The 17,660-nt window shown below is 41.0% G+C and overlaps 1 protein-coding gene across 4 annotated transcripts in view; it reads right to left on the bottom strand.

Moving 5' to 3' along the window:
- CPNE4 (copine 4) overlaps positions 1-17,660 on the bottom strand; it is a 500,113-nt gene that overhangs the window by 126,452 nt on the left and 356,001 nt on the right. For all 4 annotated transcript variants that reach the window (XM_032266629.1, XM_032266638.1, XM_032266658.1 and 1 more), the window contains one exon: positions 2,973-3,062. In XM_032266629.1, coding sequence (XP_032122520.1) covers positions 2,973-3,062 — 90 coding nt within the window. The remainder of the gene's footprint in view (positions 1-2,972; positions 3,063-17,660) is intronic.

The raw sequence follows: 17,660 nt of genomic DNA, 5'->3' as shown, positions 1-17,660 counted from the left end.
TGTTGTGTAGTTTTAATCATGGAAGGATTTATTATCTGTTAGCAATACATACTGAAATATTTTCTGATGAGATGATGTGACATTTGGGATAGGAACACAGTGTGACTTTCATTGGCCCTAGGCACTTTTGCTTTCATGGGCCCCTCACAACAGATTTTCATGGGCTCTAAAAAGTTCATTAGTTTCTGATACAAGAAAAAAAATTAGAATATTTTAGCTAATCTTACATGTCCATTCTCTTCTTCTGATTTAAAAAAAAATTAAAACATTTTTATAGGTCCTTGAGGGTTTAACAAGGCTCCCAGGTGACTCTAATGTATAATAAGTTTGATGTACCATACCAGTAGTTTTTTTTTTTTTAATACTTTTTAAAAAAATAATTTATTTATTTTACTTTAGGTGCACTATATCTGGCATTTCTCCCCATGTTATCCCTCCCCACCCTCCCCACCCCCCATTGTCTCTCCCTTACCCCCACAACTGTCCCCTGTGTGTGATGCTCCTCTCCCTGAGTTCACGTGGTCTCATTGTTCAACATTCACCTATGAGTGAGAACACACGGTGCTTGGCTTTCTGTTCTTGGGTCAGTTTGCTGAGAATGATGGTTTCCAGATTCATGCAAGTCTCTACAAGTGATTTTACCCTCCAGAGAACATTTGGCAATGCCTGAATACACTTTTGGTTGTTAGACTGACATAAGAAGGGGGTGTGTGTGTGTATGTGATGGGGGTGGGATACTACTGGCATCTAGTAGCTATGGTTGCTGTTAAGGATCCTACAATGCATAGGACAGCTCCCCATAGCAAAATCCAAACGTCAATAGTGCGTGTGTGGAGAAACCCTGATCTTTCCCTCCCCACTTTCTTTCTTCCTTTCTTCTTCCCTTCTTCTTTTCTTCCTTCTTTTCCTCTATTCTTCCTTCTGATATTCTTCCTTTCTCTCATTCTCTTTCCTCTATCGTCTATCTGTCTGTGTGTCTGTCTGTCTATCCGTCTATCATCTATCTGTCTTCTTAGCTCCCATGTATTCCTCTACAGGCATCAGAGAACTCAAAAAGCCACCAAGTGTTCCTTTTTTGCATTTTTATTTGTTCAATTACAGATTACTCTCTCCTTTTATCTATTTAATAACTCCTCATAAAAAAGTTGATAAATAGCTAAAAGAAGTATTATTTTATTTCTGGCCCCAAAAGGGTCAATTATCTCCCTGGGAATAGGAGGGTGCTACTCAAATTGTAGGTAATTACTGCCATTGCCTGAAGTTACAGCTCTTGGCCATTCTGCATAGGAGCTTCCACATGAAGGACCAAATAGCCTGGAATCTTGATTTTGGCTTGAAAGTTTCCAGTGGGGTTGAGGCTTGAAAATATCTTGGTTCATACAGGAGATATCAGGTACAACTCTGAGTTGCTTCTCAAGAACACGGAAGTGAACATATCTGCTAAGAGTTCAGCTGCAAACCTCATACATAATGGGTTTAAGCAAAGATATATAAAGCCAGCTTAAAGATCTTGGGATTAACCAATTAGATGGGATTCTAACCTGACTGATCATATCAATGAATCAAAAAATTATATCTGTCAGAAGGTTTGTGGGGCAAAAGTAGTGAGGAAAATGTAAAGCTACTAAGGCAAACATCGTCAGTGCCCAGCTAACACTTTCCAGGAGATTGGTTGCCCAGAAAAGTCAACATGAATGTTTAGTCTGCCCGATGGACCATTACTTCCATAGAGGAGGCACTCCTGGTTTTAAGAGTCTGAAGCCATTAACTGTCTCAGTTATCCAGCTGTAATTCAGGCAATCACAGGACCTTTCTGATGACTGTCTTCTCTGTGGTTTGCCCACAAGAAAATGCCCTAGTGAAGCTGATTTGACTGCCAAGTTTGCTTGATAGTTGTGTTTTTCACTGAATATTAATCAATTGGCCTTTTAGTTTGTAGGCACCAGTCTCCGGTAAATTTGCTTAGTTACCCTTAATTGGTGGAATCAACTCTGGGCCATTGACAACACAGAACTTCTAGACTTTCAAGGTAGAGTAAAGGCCAGAGCATGGACTACAAGAAACATCTCCTGAAGTCTGCTTCTGGCATTGAGCCTATTGTCTTCCTTTGGTTATTCTGAATGTGTATTTTCTTCCAACTTTTACATTCCCAAGGTGCTCAAAAAGCCTTTGTGATAGATTGAAAAAGTGGCCACCATACTTTGCAGTTTCCCTCACAGAGACATGTAGTCTATCTCCTCTCCCTTTAAATCTGTAATGACCATGTGACTTGCTTTGACCTAGACTGTGGAGGAAGTACTTGTGTGAGTTCTAAGCCTACGCTGTAAAGAGGTCTTATGGGGTTCCATTCTTGCATTCTTTGAACCCTAAGATTCACTGTGTGTGTAAGTCCAAGCTGTCCTGCTGGATGATGAGAGCCGTATGGCCTCACCTCTCCTCTCATTCCAGACCACAGCCAGTCAACCCCTAGAAGAACCACTCTGCTCATGGGTAGCCAACCACAAATGCTTGAGAAAGTCCAGGCAAGACCAACAGAAGAACTACCTAGATTAGTTCAGACCAACTTGCCAGTACTCAGAATCATAAGCTAAATAAATGCTTCTTGTTTTAAGCTACTAAATTTTGCATTATTCTGCTATGCAACAGTAGATAATTGATACGACACTATTTTCATTTTTATAACTCTCAATTACCCTGAACTTACTGTCATAGTTTTGTCTTTCAGAAGACATGGGTTTTGCCTCTTGACATACAGAGTTGGAATTTATTTTGGACTTTCATATGGCTCCAGCAGAAGAGCTTCAATGCTCCAGCAGAAGAAATAGCCCTAGTTTCTTCCATCAAGATGCTAAGATGAGAGGGTTGGGTACATTGTAAAGAAAATTTTGGGTTTATCAATATTATTTTGAAAAGGAAGAGGAGGATTAAATGCATTTTTTAAAAATCACATTTTTTGGACACAGATTTCTGACCTTCAGCCGGCGGTCTGGATCTCCGCTGCATAGAGAATTTACGGATACTTTGAATGATTTCCAGGCTGGGCTTAAGTTATTCATCACAACCTGGGAAAAGAAAGAGAGGAGTGGTGAGTGGGGGAGAAATGCTTGACATTTTCACATTTCCACATTAAAACTGCTTGAGGAAACTGTTGTGATGCCTATGAAAAGAACAATAGCCTGGAAGAGGTGCCTTAATAAAAACCTGATGTAGTAAATCTTTTAAGGGTGCCCACTAAGCAGGTCATTATGAGCAGAACTCCTGCGGTCACTGTCCCAGCTGTTGTTTCATGAATAATGCCAATAATATTTCCCAGTATGTGGATGCTGAGAATAATCCCTTCTTTATCAAAAGGGGATGAAAATAAGGAGGTAGGGTTGCCTCTGGCCATTGATAGAAGACTCTCAGTTCTGTAGGACTGTCAGTCTTATGGTATAAATTCTCTTCTTTTGGGGTCAGCAAAGGTAAAGACTCTTTGCAGGGGTGAAGGGTACAGCAAGACAATTCTGCTGCTAAATAATTGCATGGTCTGGTAAATTGTGACCTTGAGTCACATCAGATTGCAAGTCAAAAGAAGTTTCTATAATAAAAATCCCAGGACCACACTTATACTAGCTTATCACCAACTCGATTAGAATATCCTGGAAAGGCAGGACAGGGCAGTTCTTAAGATTATAAACTATGACTATAACATAGGAAAACCCTTTTAAAACCACTTTACTAACCACAAACGTGGTTAATACTGGCCTAAGAATCTATATGAGTCAAATCTTATCCTGCCATCACTATGGTTCAAATAATTGAATTTGGTTCAGAATATATGGGTAGTTGCTCTGTGCCTAGCATTGTACTGTGTGCTCGAGGGCAGGGGTTCCCAAAGTGTGGTTCCTGGACGAGCAGGAGCTCCATCACCTGAAAACTTCTTAAAAACACAAATTTCTAGGCCCCACCCAGACCTACTGACAGACACTCTGGAGGTAGGCCTTTCTGAGGCACAAAGTTTCAGAACCACTGCTCTAGGAGATATACAAATAAAGTTAAACGGAATTCTGTCATATTGATTTTTCTACTTGGGAAGACTTTAGTTAGTGGAAGTCCTAGAGTTTTTATTATTATTATTTTTTAGATGGAGTTTCACTCTCGTTGCTCAGGCTGGAGCACAATGGCATGATCTCGGCTCACCACAACCTCCACCTCTTGAATTCAAGTGATTCTCTTGCTTCAGCCTCCCAAGTAGCTGGGATTACAGTCATGCACCACCACACTCAGCTAATTTTGTATTTTTAGTAGAGATGGGGTTTCACCATGTTGGTCAGGCTGGTCTAGAACTCCTGACCTCAGGTGATCCACCCGCCTTGGCCTCCCAAAATGCTGGGATTACAAGCATAAGCCACCACACCTGGCCTAGAATTTTTTTAAAAAATGAATTATCGGGCTGGGCACGGTGGCTCACGCCTGTGATCCCAGAACTTTGGGAGGCCGAGGCAGGTGGATCACGAGGTCAAGAGATCGAGACCATCTTGGTCAACATGGTGAAACCCCATCTCTACTAAAAATACAAAAAATCAGCTGGGCATGGTGGCGCGTGCCTGTAGTCCCAGCTACTCAGGAGGCTGAGGCAGGAGAAGGAGAATTGTCTGAACCCAGGAGGTGGAGGTTGCGGTGAGCCGAGATCGCGCCATTGCACTCCAGCCTGGGTAACAAGAGCGAAACTCCGTCTCAAAAAAAAAAAAAAAAAAAAAAAAAGAATTATCTATCTAAATAACATAATTAATTTATAAGTGATTCCCCCTTCTATCGGATTCCTTAATATAACTAGATCCTAGACTCATTATTAAATTTCTTCTAATGCATTGAAGTGGAGAAATAATGTTTCTGTGTGACTCTGTCATGTGTCCTAATACCCTGAGGATGATTAAAGTGATAACAAAAAGGAAAATTAGGTAAAATTGTTTGGGTTAATATAAATTTCCCAACTTTATATGAAAATGCTAAAAGTGAAGATGTTTCAACAGTCTTGAAAAACTCAATTGCAACTAGAAATTTTCTCTGAAATTAAAATCTTTATGTGTGGGTGTGTGTATGGGTATACACATATGGTTGTGTGTGTGTACCTGCAGGCTACCCACAAGTGAACAGTTTTGCCTGGTCTTTATTTTGTATCTACTGAGAAAGCAAGAGAAATCAATGTCATATTGCTTGACTCATTGGAAAACCTTGCAATCATGTTTCTTGTGAGACTTTAGGAGCACCTCAGCATTAAAGGGGGGAAATTATAGAAATTCTTGAGAGTAGAATTTACCCCTATCAATAATGAGAAGAATGCTCTTGGGAGCAAAGGAGAGGAGGTTCTGGGAGAGAAGTACAGCAATAGTTATCATTTCAATATTCTATTTTTTTGGTTACCTGTTACCTGAAGAATTTATCCTTTCTTTGTGTTACAACTATTCCACTTATACTGTTTTGGTTATTATAAAATGTATAATTAATTATTGTTGACTGTAGTCACCCTATCGTTCTGTCAAATACTAGATCTTATTCATTCTATCTAACTAGATATTTTGTACTCATTAACCATTCCTACTTCCCTCCTCCCCAACTACCCTTCCCAGCCTCTGCTATCCCTCATTCTATTTTCTATCTCCATGAGTTCAATTGTTTTAATATTTAACTCCCACAAATAAGTGAGAACATCTGAAGTTTGTCTTTCTGTGCTTGGCTTATTTTTCTTAATACAAAGATCTCCAGCTTTATCCATGTTGTTACAAATAATTTGTTAGAAATAATTTGTAACAACATGGACAAAACTGGAGTTTTATACAGTGGAGTACACTGAATAGTACTTTCAGGAGTACTGACAAGTATTCTACTGTGTATATGTGCCACATTTTCTTTATTCATTCATCTGTTGATAGACTTGTAGGTTGCTTCCAAATCCTAGCTATTATGGATAGTGCTGCAATAAATATAGGAGGGCAGATATCTCCTGTATATACTGATTTCCTTTCTTTTGGGTATATATCTATATTGGCAGTGTGAATCCTGGGTCATACGGTTGTTCTATTTTTAGTTTTTCAAGAAACCTCCAAACTGTTTTCCACAATGATTATACAAATTTACATTTCCACCAACAGTGTATGATGGTTCCCTTTTCTCTGCATCATTGCCAGTATTTGTTATTGCCTGTCTTTTGATTTTATCCAAAAAACCCAATCTTAAATGGAATAATATCTCATTGTAGTTTTGTTTTGCATATTTCTGATGATCAGTGATGTTGAGCATGTTTTCACATACCTATTTGTTCTGGGAGAGAAGGTTCTGGGAGAGAATCTTCTATTTGCCATCTGTATGTCTTCTTTTGAGAAATGTTTATTCAGATCTTTTGCCCATTTCCAAACTGAATTATTAGATTTTTTCTCATAGAATTGTTTGAGCTCCTTACAAATGTTGGTTATTAACCCCTTGTCAGATGGATAGTTTGCAAATATTTTCTCTCAACTGTGGACTTTCTCTTCACTTTGTTGACTGCTTCCTTTGCAGTGCAGAAGTTTTTTTTTAACTTGAAGTGATCCCATTTGTCCGTTTTTACTTTGGTTGCTTGTGCTTGTGAGGTATTATTCAAAAAATCTTTACCCAGTCTAATTAGGGAAGAGTTTCCCTAATGTTTTCTTTTAGTATTTTCACAGTTCAAAGTTTTAAATTTATGTCTTTAATCCATTTTGATTTGATTTTTGTATATGGTAAGAGATGGGGGTCTAGTTTCACTCTTCTACATATTGATATCCAGTTTTCCCAGCACCATTTATTCGAGGGACTATTCTTTCCACAATGTCTGTTCTTGGCACCTTTGTCAAAAATGAGTTGAATTTACATGTATGAATTTGTTTCTGGGCTCTCTATTCTGTTCCATGGGTGTATGTGTCTGTTTTTATGCCAGTACCATGAGGTTTTGGTTACTATCGCTCTGTAGTATAAAGTCAAGTCAAGTAATGTGAGTCCTCCAGTTTCGTTCTTTTTGCTTAGGATAGCTTTGACTATTCTGGGTCTTTCATAGTTTCATATAAATTTTAGGATTGTGTTTTCTAGTTCTGTGAAGAATGTCATTGGTATTTTGGTAGGCATTGCATTGACTCTGTAGATTGCTTTGGGTAGTATGCACATTTTAATAATATTAATTCTTCCAATCCCTGAACATGGAATATTTTTCCATTGTATTGTGTCCTCTTCAGTTTCTTCCCTTAATATTTCATAGATTTCATTGTAGAGATCTTTCACTTCTTTGGTTAAGTAAATTCCTAGGTCTTTTATTTTATTTGTAGCTATTATAAATGGGATTACTTTCATGATTTCTTTTTCAGATTGCTGCTGGAATATAGAAATGCTATTGATTTTTGTATGTTGATGTTGCATCTGCAGCTTTACTGAGTTTATTAGTTTTAATAGTTTTCTGGTAGAGTCTTAGGTTGTTCCAAATATAAGATCTTATCATCTGCAAACAAGGATAAATGGACTTCTTTGTTTTCAGTTTGAATGTCCTTTATTTCCTTCTCTTGTCTGATTGCTCTAGCTAGGACTTCCAGTTCCATGTTGAATAACAGTGATGAAACTGACATCCCTGTCTTTTTCCAGATCTCAGAGGAAAGGCTTTCAGTTTTTCCCCATTCAGTATGATACTAACTGTGGGCTGTTGTATATGGATTTTGTTGTGTTGAGGTATGTTCCTTCTATACTCAGTTTTTTGCTTTTTTTTTTTTTTTATCATGAAGGGACGCTGAAAATTTCTTTTTTTTTCCCCCATTTATTTATTTTTTGCATTTTAGGTTTTGGGGTACATGTGAAGAACATGCAAAATTGTTGCATAGGAACACACGTGGCAGTGTGATTTGCTGCCTTCCTCCCTATCACCTACATCTGGCATTTCTCCCCTTGCTATCTCTCCCCAGCTCCCCATCCCCCACCGTCCCTCCCCTATTTCCCCGCAACTGACCCCAGTGTGTAGTGCTCCCCTCCCTGTGTCCATGTGTTCTCATTGTTCAACACCCGCCTATGAGTGAGAACATGCGGTGTTTGATCTTCTGCTCTCCTGTCAGTTTGCTGAGAATGACGGTTTCCAGGTTCATCCATGTCCCTACGAAGGACCCAAACTCATCGTTTTTGATGGCTGCATAATATTCCATGGTGTATATGTGCCACATTTTCCCTATCCAGTCTATCATCGATGGGCATTTGGGTTGGTTCCAGGTCTTTGCTATTGTAAACAGTGCTGCAATGAACATTCGTGTGCATGTGTCCTTATAGTAGAACGATTTGTAATCCTTTGGATATATACCCAGTAATGGGATCGCTAGGTCAAATGGTATTTCTATTTCTAGGTCCTTGAGGAATCGCCACACTGTCTTCCACAATGGTTGAACTAATTTACACTCCCACCAACAGTGTAAAAGTGTTCCTATTTCTCCACATCCTCTCCAGCATCTGTTGTCTCCAGATTTTTTAATGATCGCCATTCTAACTGGCGTGAGATGGTGTCTCAATGTAGTTTTGATTTGCATTTCTCTGATGACCAGTGATGATGAGCATTTTTTCATATGTTTGTTGGCCTCATGTATGTCTTCTTTTGTAAAGTGTCTGTTCATATCCTTTGCCCACTTTTGAATGGGCTTGTTAGTTTTTTTCTTGTAAATCTGTTTTAGTTCTTTGTAAATTCTGGATATCAGCCCTTTGTCAGATGGGTAAACTGCAAAAATTTTTTCCCATTCTGTTGGTCGCCGATTCACTCTAATGATTGTTTCTTTTGCTGTGCAGAAGCTGTGGAGTTTGATTAGGTCCCATTTGTCTATTTTGGCTTTTGTTGTCAATGCTTTTGGTGTTTTGGTCATGAAGTCCTTGCCTACACCTACATCCTGAATGGTTTTGCCTAGATTCTCTTCTAGGGTTTTTATGGTGTTAGGTCTTATGTTTAAGTCTTTAATCCATCTGGAGTTAATTTTAGTGTAAGGTGTCAGGAAGGGGTCCAGTTTCTGCTTTCTGCATATGGCTAGCCAGCTTTCCCAACACCATTTATTGAACAGGGAATCCTTTCCCCATTGCTTGTTTTTGTCTGGTTTGTCAAAGATCAGATGGTTGTAGATATGTTGTGTTGCCTCCGAGACCTCTGTTCTGTTCCATTGGTCTATATCTCTGTTTTGGTACCAGTACCATGCCATTTTGATTACTGTAGCCTTGTAGTATAGTTTGAAGTCTGGTAGTGTGATGCCCCCCACTTTGTTCTTTTTGCTTAGAATTGACTTGGCTATGCGGGCTCTCTTTTGGTTCCATATGAAGTTTAAGGTGGTTTTTTCAAGTTCTGCGAAGAAGGTCATTGGTAGCTTGATGGAGATGGCATTGAATCTGTAAATTACTTTGGGCAGTATGGCCATTTTCACGATATTGATTCTTCCTAACCATGAACATGGGATGTTTCTCCATCTGTTTGTGTCCTCTCTTATTTCGTTGAGCAGTGGCTTGTAGTTCTCCTTGAAGAGGTCCTTTACGTTCCTTGCTAGTTGTATTCCTAGGTACTTTATTCTCTTTGTGGCAATTGTGAATGGAAGTTTGTTCTTGATTTGGCTCTCTTTAAGCCTGTTATTGGTGTATAGGAATGCATGTGATTTTTGCACATTGATTTTGTATCCTGAGACTTTGCTGAACTTGCTTATCAGTTTCAGGAGGTTTGGGGCTGAGACGATGGGGTCTTCTAGATATACAGTCATATCGTCTGCAAACAGAGACATTTTGACATCCTCCTTTTCTATTTGAATGCCTTTTATTTCTTTTTCTTGCCTGATTGCTCTGGCTAGAACTTCTAGTAGTATATTGAATAGCAGTGGTGAGAGAGGGCATCCTTGTCTGGTGCCACATTTCAAGTGGAATGCTGCCAGTTTTTGCCCATTCAATATGATATTGGCTGTTGGTTTGTCATAAGTAGCTTTTATTATTTTGAGATATGTTCCATCGATACCTAGCTTATTGAGGGTTTTTAGCATAAAGGGCTGTTGAATTTTGTCAAAGGCCTTCTCTGCATCAATTGAGATCATCATGTGGTTTTTGTCTTTGCTTCTGTTTATATGGTGAATTATGTTTATAGACTTGCGTATGTTGAACCAGCCTTGCATCCCCGGGATGAAGCCTACTTGATCATGGTGGATAAGCTTTTTGATGTGCTGTTGCAATCGGCTTGTCAGTATTTTACTGAAGATTTTTGCATCTATGATCATCATGGATATTGGCCTGAAGTCTTCTTTTCTTGTTGAGTCTCTGCCGGGTTTTGGAATCAGGATGATATTGGTGTCATAAAATGATTTGGGAAGAATTCCCTCTTTTTGTATTGTTTGGAATAGTTTCAGAAGGAATGGTACCAGCACCTCTTTGTACGTCTGGTAGAATTCAGCTGTGAACCCATCTGCACCTGGGCTTTTTTGGGGTGGTAAGCTCTTAATTGCTGCCTCAACTTCAGACCTTGTTATGGGTCTGTTCAGGGTTTCGGCTTCTTCCTGGTTTAGGCTTGGCAGGAGGCAAGTGTCCAGGAATTTATCCATTTCTTCCAGGTTTATTAGTTTGTGTGCATAGAGTTGTTTGTAATAATCTCTGATGATGGTTTGAATTTCTGTGGAATCTCTGGTCATATCCCCTTTATCGTTTTTTATTGCATCAATTTGGTTATTCTCTCTTTTCTTTTTTATTAATCTGGCTAGTGGTCTGTCTATTTTGTTGATCTTTTCAAAAAACCAGCTCCTGGATTTATTGATTTTTTGAAGGGTTTTTTGTGTCTCTCTCTCCTTCAGTTCTGCTCTGATCTTAGCTATTTCTTGTCTTCTGCTAGACTTTGAGTTTTTTTGATCTTGCTCCTCTAGCTCTTTCAGTTTTGATGATAGGGTGTCAATTTTTGATCTCTCTTTGCTTCTCATGTGGGCACTTATTGCTATATATTTTCCTCGAGAGACTGCTTTAAATGTGTCCCAGAGATTCTGGTATGTTGTGTCTTCATTCTCGTTGGTTTCGAAGAACATCTTTATTTCTGTCTTCATTTCATTGTTTATCCAGTCAACATTCAAGAGCAAGTTGTTCAGTTTCCATGAAGCTGTGCGGTTCTGGGTTAGTTTTTGAATTCTGAGTTCTAACTTGATTGCACTGTGGTCTGAGAGACTGTTTGTTAGGATTTCCGTTCTTTTGCATTTGCTGAGGAGTGATTTACTCCCAATTATGTGGTCAATTTTAGAGTAGGTGTGATGTGGTGCTGAGAAGAATGTATATTCTATGGATTTGGGGTGGAGAGTTCTGTAAATGTCTATTAGGTTTGCTTGGTCCAGGTCTGAGTTCAAGTCCTGGATATCCTTGTTAATTTTCTGTCTGGTTGATCTGTCTAATGTTGACAATGGGGTGTTAAAGTCTCCCACTATTATTGTGTGGGAGTCTAAATCTCTTTGTAAGTCATTAAGAACTTGCCTTATGTATCTGGGTGCTCCTGTATTGGGTGCGTATATATTTAGGATCGTTAGCTCTTCTTGTTGCATTGATCCTTTTACCATTATGTAATGTCCCTCTTTGTCTCTTATGATCTTTGTTGCTTTAAAGTCTAATTTATCAGAGATGAGAATTGCAACTCCTGCTTTTTTTTTGCTCTCCATTTGCTTGGTAAATCTTCCTCCATCCCTTTATTTTGAGCCTTTGTGTATCCTTGCATGTGAGATGGGTTTCCTGGATACAGCACACCGATGGGTTTTGGCTTTTTATCCAATTTGCCAGTCTGTGTCTTTTGATTGGGGCATTTAGTCCATTTACATTTAGGGTTAATATGGTTATGTGTGAATTTGATACTGCCATTTTGGTGCTAGCTGGGTGTTTTGCCCTTTAGTTGAGCTGGTACTTGTTGTTCCTTTATATGTGTAGAGCCTCTTTCAGGAGCTCTTGTAGAGCTGGCCTGGTGGTGATGAAATCTCTGAGTACTTGCAAGTTCCCAAAGGATTTTTTTTTTCCTTCACTTATGAAGCTTAGTTTGGCTGGATAGGAGATTCTGGGTTGAAAGTTCTTTTCTTTAAGGATGTTGAATATTGGCCCCCACTCTCTTCTGGCTTGTAGGGTTTCTGCTGAGAGATCTGCTGTGAGTCTGATGGGCTTCCCTTTATGGGTAACCCGACCTTTCTCTCTGGCTGCCCTTAGTATTTTCTCCTTCATTTCGACCCTGGTGAATTTGACGATTATGTGCCTTGGGGCTGCTCTTCTTGACAAATATCTTTGTGGTGTTCTCTGTATTTCCTGGACTTGAAAGTTTGCCTGCCTTGCTAGGTTGGGGAAGTTTTCCTGGATAATATCCTGAAGAGTATTTTCCAGCTTGGATTCATTCTCTTCGTCGCATTGAGGTACGCCTATCAAACGTAGATTAGATCTTTTCACATAGTCCCACATTTCTTGGAGACTTTGTTCATTCCTTTTTACCCTTTTTTCTCTAGTCTTGCCTTCCCGTTTTATTTCATTGAGTTGATCTTCGAACTCTGATATCCTTTCTTCTGCTTGGTCAATTCGGCTGTTGATACTTGTGCATGCTTCACGAAGTTCTCGTGTTGCGTGTATCAGCTCCATCAATTCACTTATATTCCTTTCTATTTTGTCCATTCTCGTTAGCATTTCGTCAAATCTTTTTTCAAGGTTCTTAGTTTCTTTGCATTTGGTTAGAACATGTTCTTTAAGTTCACAGATGTTTCTTACTACCCACCTTCTGAAGTCTGATTCTGTCATTTCATCACACTCGTTCTCCCTCCAACCTTGTTCCCTTGCTGGTGAGGAGTTGTGATCCCTTGTAGGAGGAGAGGTGTTCTGGTTTCGGGTGTTTTCATCATTTTTGCGCTGGTTTCTTCCCATCTTTAAGGATTTATCCACCTGTTGACTTTGTAGTTGCTGGCTTTCAGACTGGGTCTCAAATCTTTCAGATTGACGTTCTGTTTGTTGATGATGAGGTTATTTCTGTTTCTTGGTTTTCCTTCTGACAGTCTGGCCCCTCTGCTGTAGGACTGCTGAGGTTCACTCCAGGCCCTGCTTGCCTGGGGTTCACCTGCAGCAGGTGCTAAACAGCAAGGGTTGTTACCAGTTTTCTTCTTCTGCTGTCTTTGTCCCAGACGGATACCCGCCTAGTGTCAATCTGATCTCTCTTTTATGAGGTATTTCTTTGGATATATAGGGGTCAGGGAGCTGCATGAGGAGACGGTCTCTTCTTTAAAGGAGCTCAAATGGTGAGCTGTGAGCTCTGTTGTTGTTCATTCAGAGCTGCTGGGCAGGTACTTTTAGGTCTGCTGCAGCAGAACTCATAAACTGCTTTTTGTTCCCAGGTGCTCTGTCCCAGGGATTTAGGGCTTTATTTATGAGTTTCCGTTATGCTGCCACCTTCTTTTTTTTTTTTTTTTCCTTCAGACCTGCCCAGCCCAGCAAGGAGGCAGCCTAGTCATTGTCGGCCTATAGAGGCTTTGCTGAGCTGCTGTGGGCTCCGCCCCCGCTGCCGAGTGAACTTCCCTGCAGTCCTGTTTATATGGGTGTAGTTAGAACTGCTTTGGCGATGGTGGCCCGCCTCTGTTGAGGCAGAGTCTCTCTGCTGTGGCGGGTTTCCTTGGCAACGGCGGGCTGCCTCAGCAATGGCAGGCTGCCTCAGCATTTGCCGACTACCTCGGTCTTGTCGGGCTGCCTCGGTAATGGCGTACGCCCCTCCCCCACAGAGCTGGACCGTCCCGGGTTCAGCTGCGCTTGCTGTGAAAGTCTCAATCCAGAGTTTCTGGTTGCTGTTCTTTTGTGGGGGTGGGACCAGCCGAGCCTGATCGCCTGGCTCCCTGCCTCAGAGCCTTTTTTAAGTTGGTGTTCCAGTCGTCTGTTGAAGAGGCGCTGGGGTCTGTTTGTTTTCCCCTGCGACCACTCTCCGCACTGGCTTAAACAGCAACACTGAGGTTTGTGGCGCTTTTTTTTTTTTTTGCCCTGGAGTCTACTGTCCTGGTTCTCTGCTCAGTCCCCTTTTTGAACCGGCGAATGAACGACTTCCCGTGGCTCCAATCACCAGCCAAAAGGGCACCCGGACCGGTGTATTTTGTATGGAGAACCGCTGCTCCGGGGCGCCGACAAAGCAGCCGCATGGGGCAAAGCAACGGCGCTGGCCCGCACAGCCGCGCTGGCGACCTGTGGAGCTCCTCCGCCCAGGAATTTCCTAGTCTGTGGGCAATAAAAACGCGGCGTCCACTCACCCTCTGCACTTTCACTGGGAGCTGCAATCCTGAGCTGTTCCTAAACAGCCATCTTGGATCCTCCTCTGGCGAAAATTTCTTTTTTTTTTGAGACAGTTTTTCACTCTTGTTGCCCAGGCAGGAGTGCAATGGCGTGATCTCGGCTCACTGCAACATACACCTCCTGGGTTCAAGTGATTCTCCTGCCTTAGCCTTCGAAGTAGCTGGGGTTACAGGCATGTGTCACCATACCCAGCTAATTTTGTAGTTTTAGTAGAGATAGGGTTTCACCATGTTGCTCAGGCTGGTCTTGAATTCCTGACCTCAGGTGATCCACCCGCTTTGACCTCCCAAAGTGCTGGGATTACAGGTATGAGCCACCGCTCCCAGCCAGGATGTTGAACTTTGTCAAATGCTTCTTCAGTATTAATTGAAATGAGCATATTATTTTTGTCCTTTATTCTGTTAATATGATGTATCACATTGATTGATTTGCATATATTAAACCATCCTTGCATGCCTGGGATAAATCCCACTTGGTCATGATGTGAGATCTTTTAAATGTGTTGAATTCAGTTTACTAGTATTTTGATGAGAATTTTTTTCATCAATGTTCATCAGGGATATTGGCCTGCAGTTTTCTTTTTTGATGTATCTTTGTATGGTTTTGATATCGGGGCAATACCAGACTCATAGAATGAATTTGGAACTATTCTTTCCTCCTTTCTTTTTTGAAATAGTTCAAGTAGGATTGGTATTAGTTCTTTAAATGTTTGGTCGAATTCTTATCTTTTACCCTTTCTACTCAAAATATTGGTAGTTTACACACCACAATTACAGCATTATGATATTCCATATTTTTCTGTGTAGTTGCTATTACCAGTGTATTTTGAACCTTCTGATGACTTCTTATTAATGTTGCGTTGTTTCAGAATTGAAGAACTTCCTTTCTTTGTCATTGTAGGACAGTTTTGTTGTTAATGAAATCCCTCAGCTTTTATTTGTCTAGGAAAGTATTTCTCCTTCATATTGAATAATTATTTTGCTGGATATGTTATTCTAAAATACAAGTCTTTTCCTTCAGCACTTTAAATATGTTATACCACTCTTGGTTTTTACTGAGCATTCTGTGGTCAGATGTATTGGAGCCGTATTGTGTGTAATTTGTTTTTCTTTTCTCCTGTTCCTTTTAAGATATTTTCTTTAGACCTTTGGGTTTGATTATTAACTGTCTTAAAGTCATCTTATTTGGGTTATATCTGCTTGGTGCTCTATAACCTTCTTGTACTTGAATGTTGTTCTCTTTCTCCAAGTTTAGGATGTTCTCTCTTATTTTCCCTTCGAATAAACTTTCCACCCTTATTTCTTTTTCTTCTTCTTCTTTATGGCCAGTCATTCTTAGATTTGTCCTTTTCAGGCTATTTTCTTGATCCTGTAGACATGCTTCATTTTTTAAAACTTTTTTCTCTGATCTCCTCTGATTGTATATTTTCAAAAAGCCTATCTTCAGACTCACTAATTCTTTGTTCTGCTTGACAAATTCTTCTGTTAAGAGACTCTGATGCCTTGCTTAGTATGCCATTTGCCTTTTTCAACTCTAGAACTTCTGCCTGATTTCTTACAATTATTTCAATCACTTTGTTAAATTTATTTGATAGGATTCTGAATTCCTTCTCTGTGTTATCTTGAATTTCATTAAGTTTCCTCAAAATAGCTAATTTGAATTCTCTATCTGAAAGGTCACATACCTCTTTTGTTCCAAGATTGATCTCTGGTGCCTTATTTAGTTTGTTTGTTAAGGGTGTGTTTTTGTGGATGGTTTGCTGCTTGTAGGTATTCACCAGTATCTGGGCATTGAAGAGTTATATATGTATTGTAGTCTTGGCAGTCTGGGCTTGTTTGTATTCCTCCTTCTTGGGAAGGCTTTCCAGGTAATCAAAGGGATTTAGGTGTTGTGGGGTGTTTTTGGTCACTGTGACTGTATCTGCATTAGGGGGCATCCCAAGCCCAGTGATGCTGGGCTCTTTCAGACTGGTAGAGGTACAATGGTGGTCTTGGATAAGAACTGGAAGAATTCCCTGGATTACCAGGTGGAAATTCTTCTCCTCTTCCTTTACTTTCTCCCAAACAAATGGAGTCTGTCTGTAATGAGCTGCCTGGAATTGAAGATGGGGTGACACAAGCACCCCTGTGGCTACTACCACTGGACTGTGCTGAGTCAGATGTGAAGCTTGCACAGCACTGAGTCTCACCCAAGGCCTGGGATAACCACTGCTTGGTTACCACCTATGTTTACTTAAGGTACTCTACAGTCAGGAGATGGCAGTACCAGCCAGGCTGTGTTCTTCCCTTCAGAGGAGTGAGTTCCTCCCAGTCCTAGGCAGGCTCAGAAATGCCATCTGGGCACCAGGGTCTGGAGTCGGAAACCTTAGGACTCCACCTCGTGCTCTATTCTACTGTGCTTGAGCTAGCACCCAAGCCATAAGACAAAGATTTTCCCACTCTTCCCTTCCCTTTCCACAAGCAGAGGAGCTTCTCCCTTGGCTGCCACCACCCTAGGACCACAGAAAGTACTGCCTGCCTACCACCAATGTTCACTCAAGGCCCAAATATTCTTTAGTCAGCTTGTGGTAAATGCTGCCAGGTCTAGGACCCTCTCTTCATGGAAATGGACTCCCCTCTCACCCAAAGCACGCCTGGAAGTCCTATCCAAGAGCCAAAGCCTGTAGTCAGGGATCCCAAGAGCCCAATTGCTGCTTTACCTCACTGTGACTGAGCTGGTACCTAAGTTGCAAAACAAAGCCCCCTTTACTCCTCCATGTCCTTTGCTCAAGCAGAAAGAATCTCTCCCAGTAACCACCATAGCTGGGAATGGACTACATCACATCGAAGGCCACCATGTCTCTGTGTCTCACCCAAGGCCCATGGCGAGTACTGCCTGGCAACAATTGCTGATTATTTGGGGCCCAGGAGATTTTTAGTCAGCAGGTAATGGATCCTGCTTCCTTTCAAGGCCATAGGCTTCCTTCTGGCCCAGGGTTTGTCTAGAAATGTCATCTGGGACCTAGGGCCTGGAATGGACCTAAGGACTGTCTGGTGCCCTATTCCATTATAGCTAAGATGATATCCAAGTTGCAAGGCAAAGTTCTCTTTACACTTTCCTCTCCTCTCCTCAAGTGGGAGGAACGAGTGCCTCCTGGACCTGTATGCTGCACTGCCTAGGGTGTGGGATATGCATTCCCTGGTGGTGGTGCAGGCATTCCCTTGGTGACTTTGGCTGGTGTCTCACTAGGTTGCATGCCCGCAAGCCCACTGGCTATGAGCCCAGCAAAGCACCAGTACTTGCCCAGAAATTGCAGTATTTGGGGCTTAGACTGCCTTTCAGCTTTATTTAGGACCCCGAAGTCCTTCAGCCTGCAGTGGCAA

The sequence above is a fragment of the Sapajus apella genome, unplaced genomic scaffold (genome assembly GCF_009761245.1).
Source record: "Sapajus apella isolate SASKATOON/1434 unplaced genomic scaffold, GSC_monkey_1.0 scaffold4, whole genome shotgun sequence".
Classification (NCBI taxonomy): Eukaryota; Metazoa; Chordata; class Mammalia; order Primates; family Cebidae; genus Sapajus; species Sapajus apella.
The sequence above is the reverse complement of the archived record's forward strand: the minus strand, read 5'-3'. Positions and strand labels throughout refer to the sequence as shown.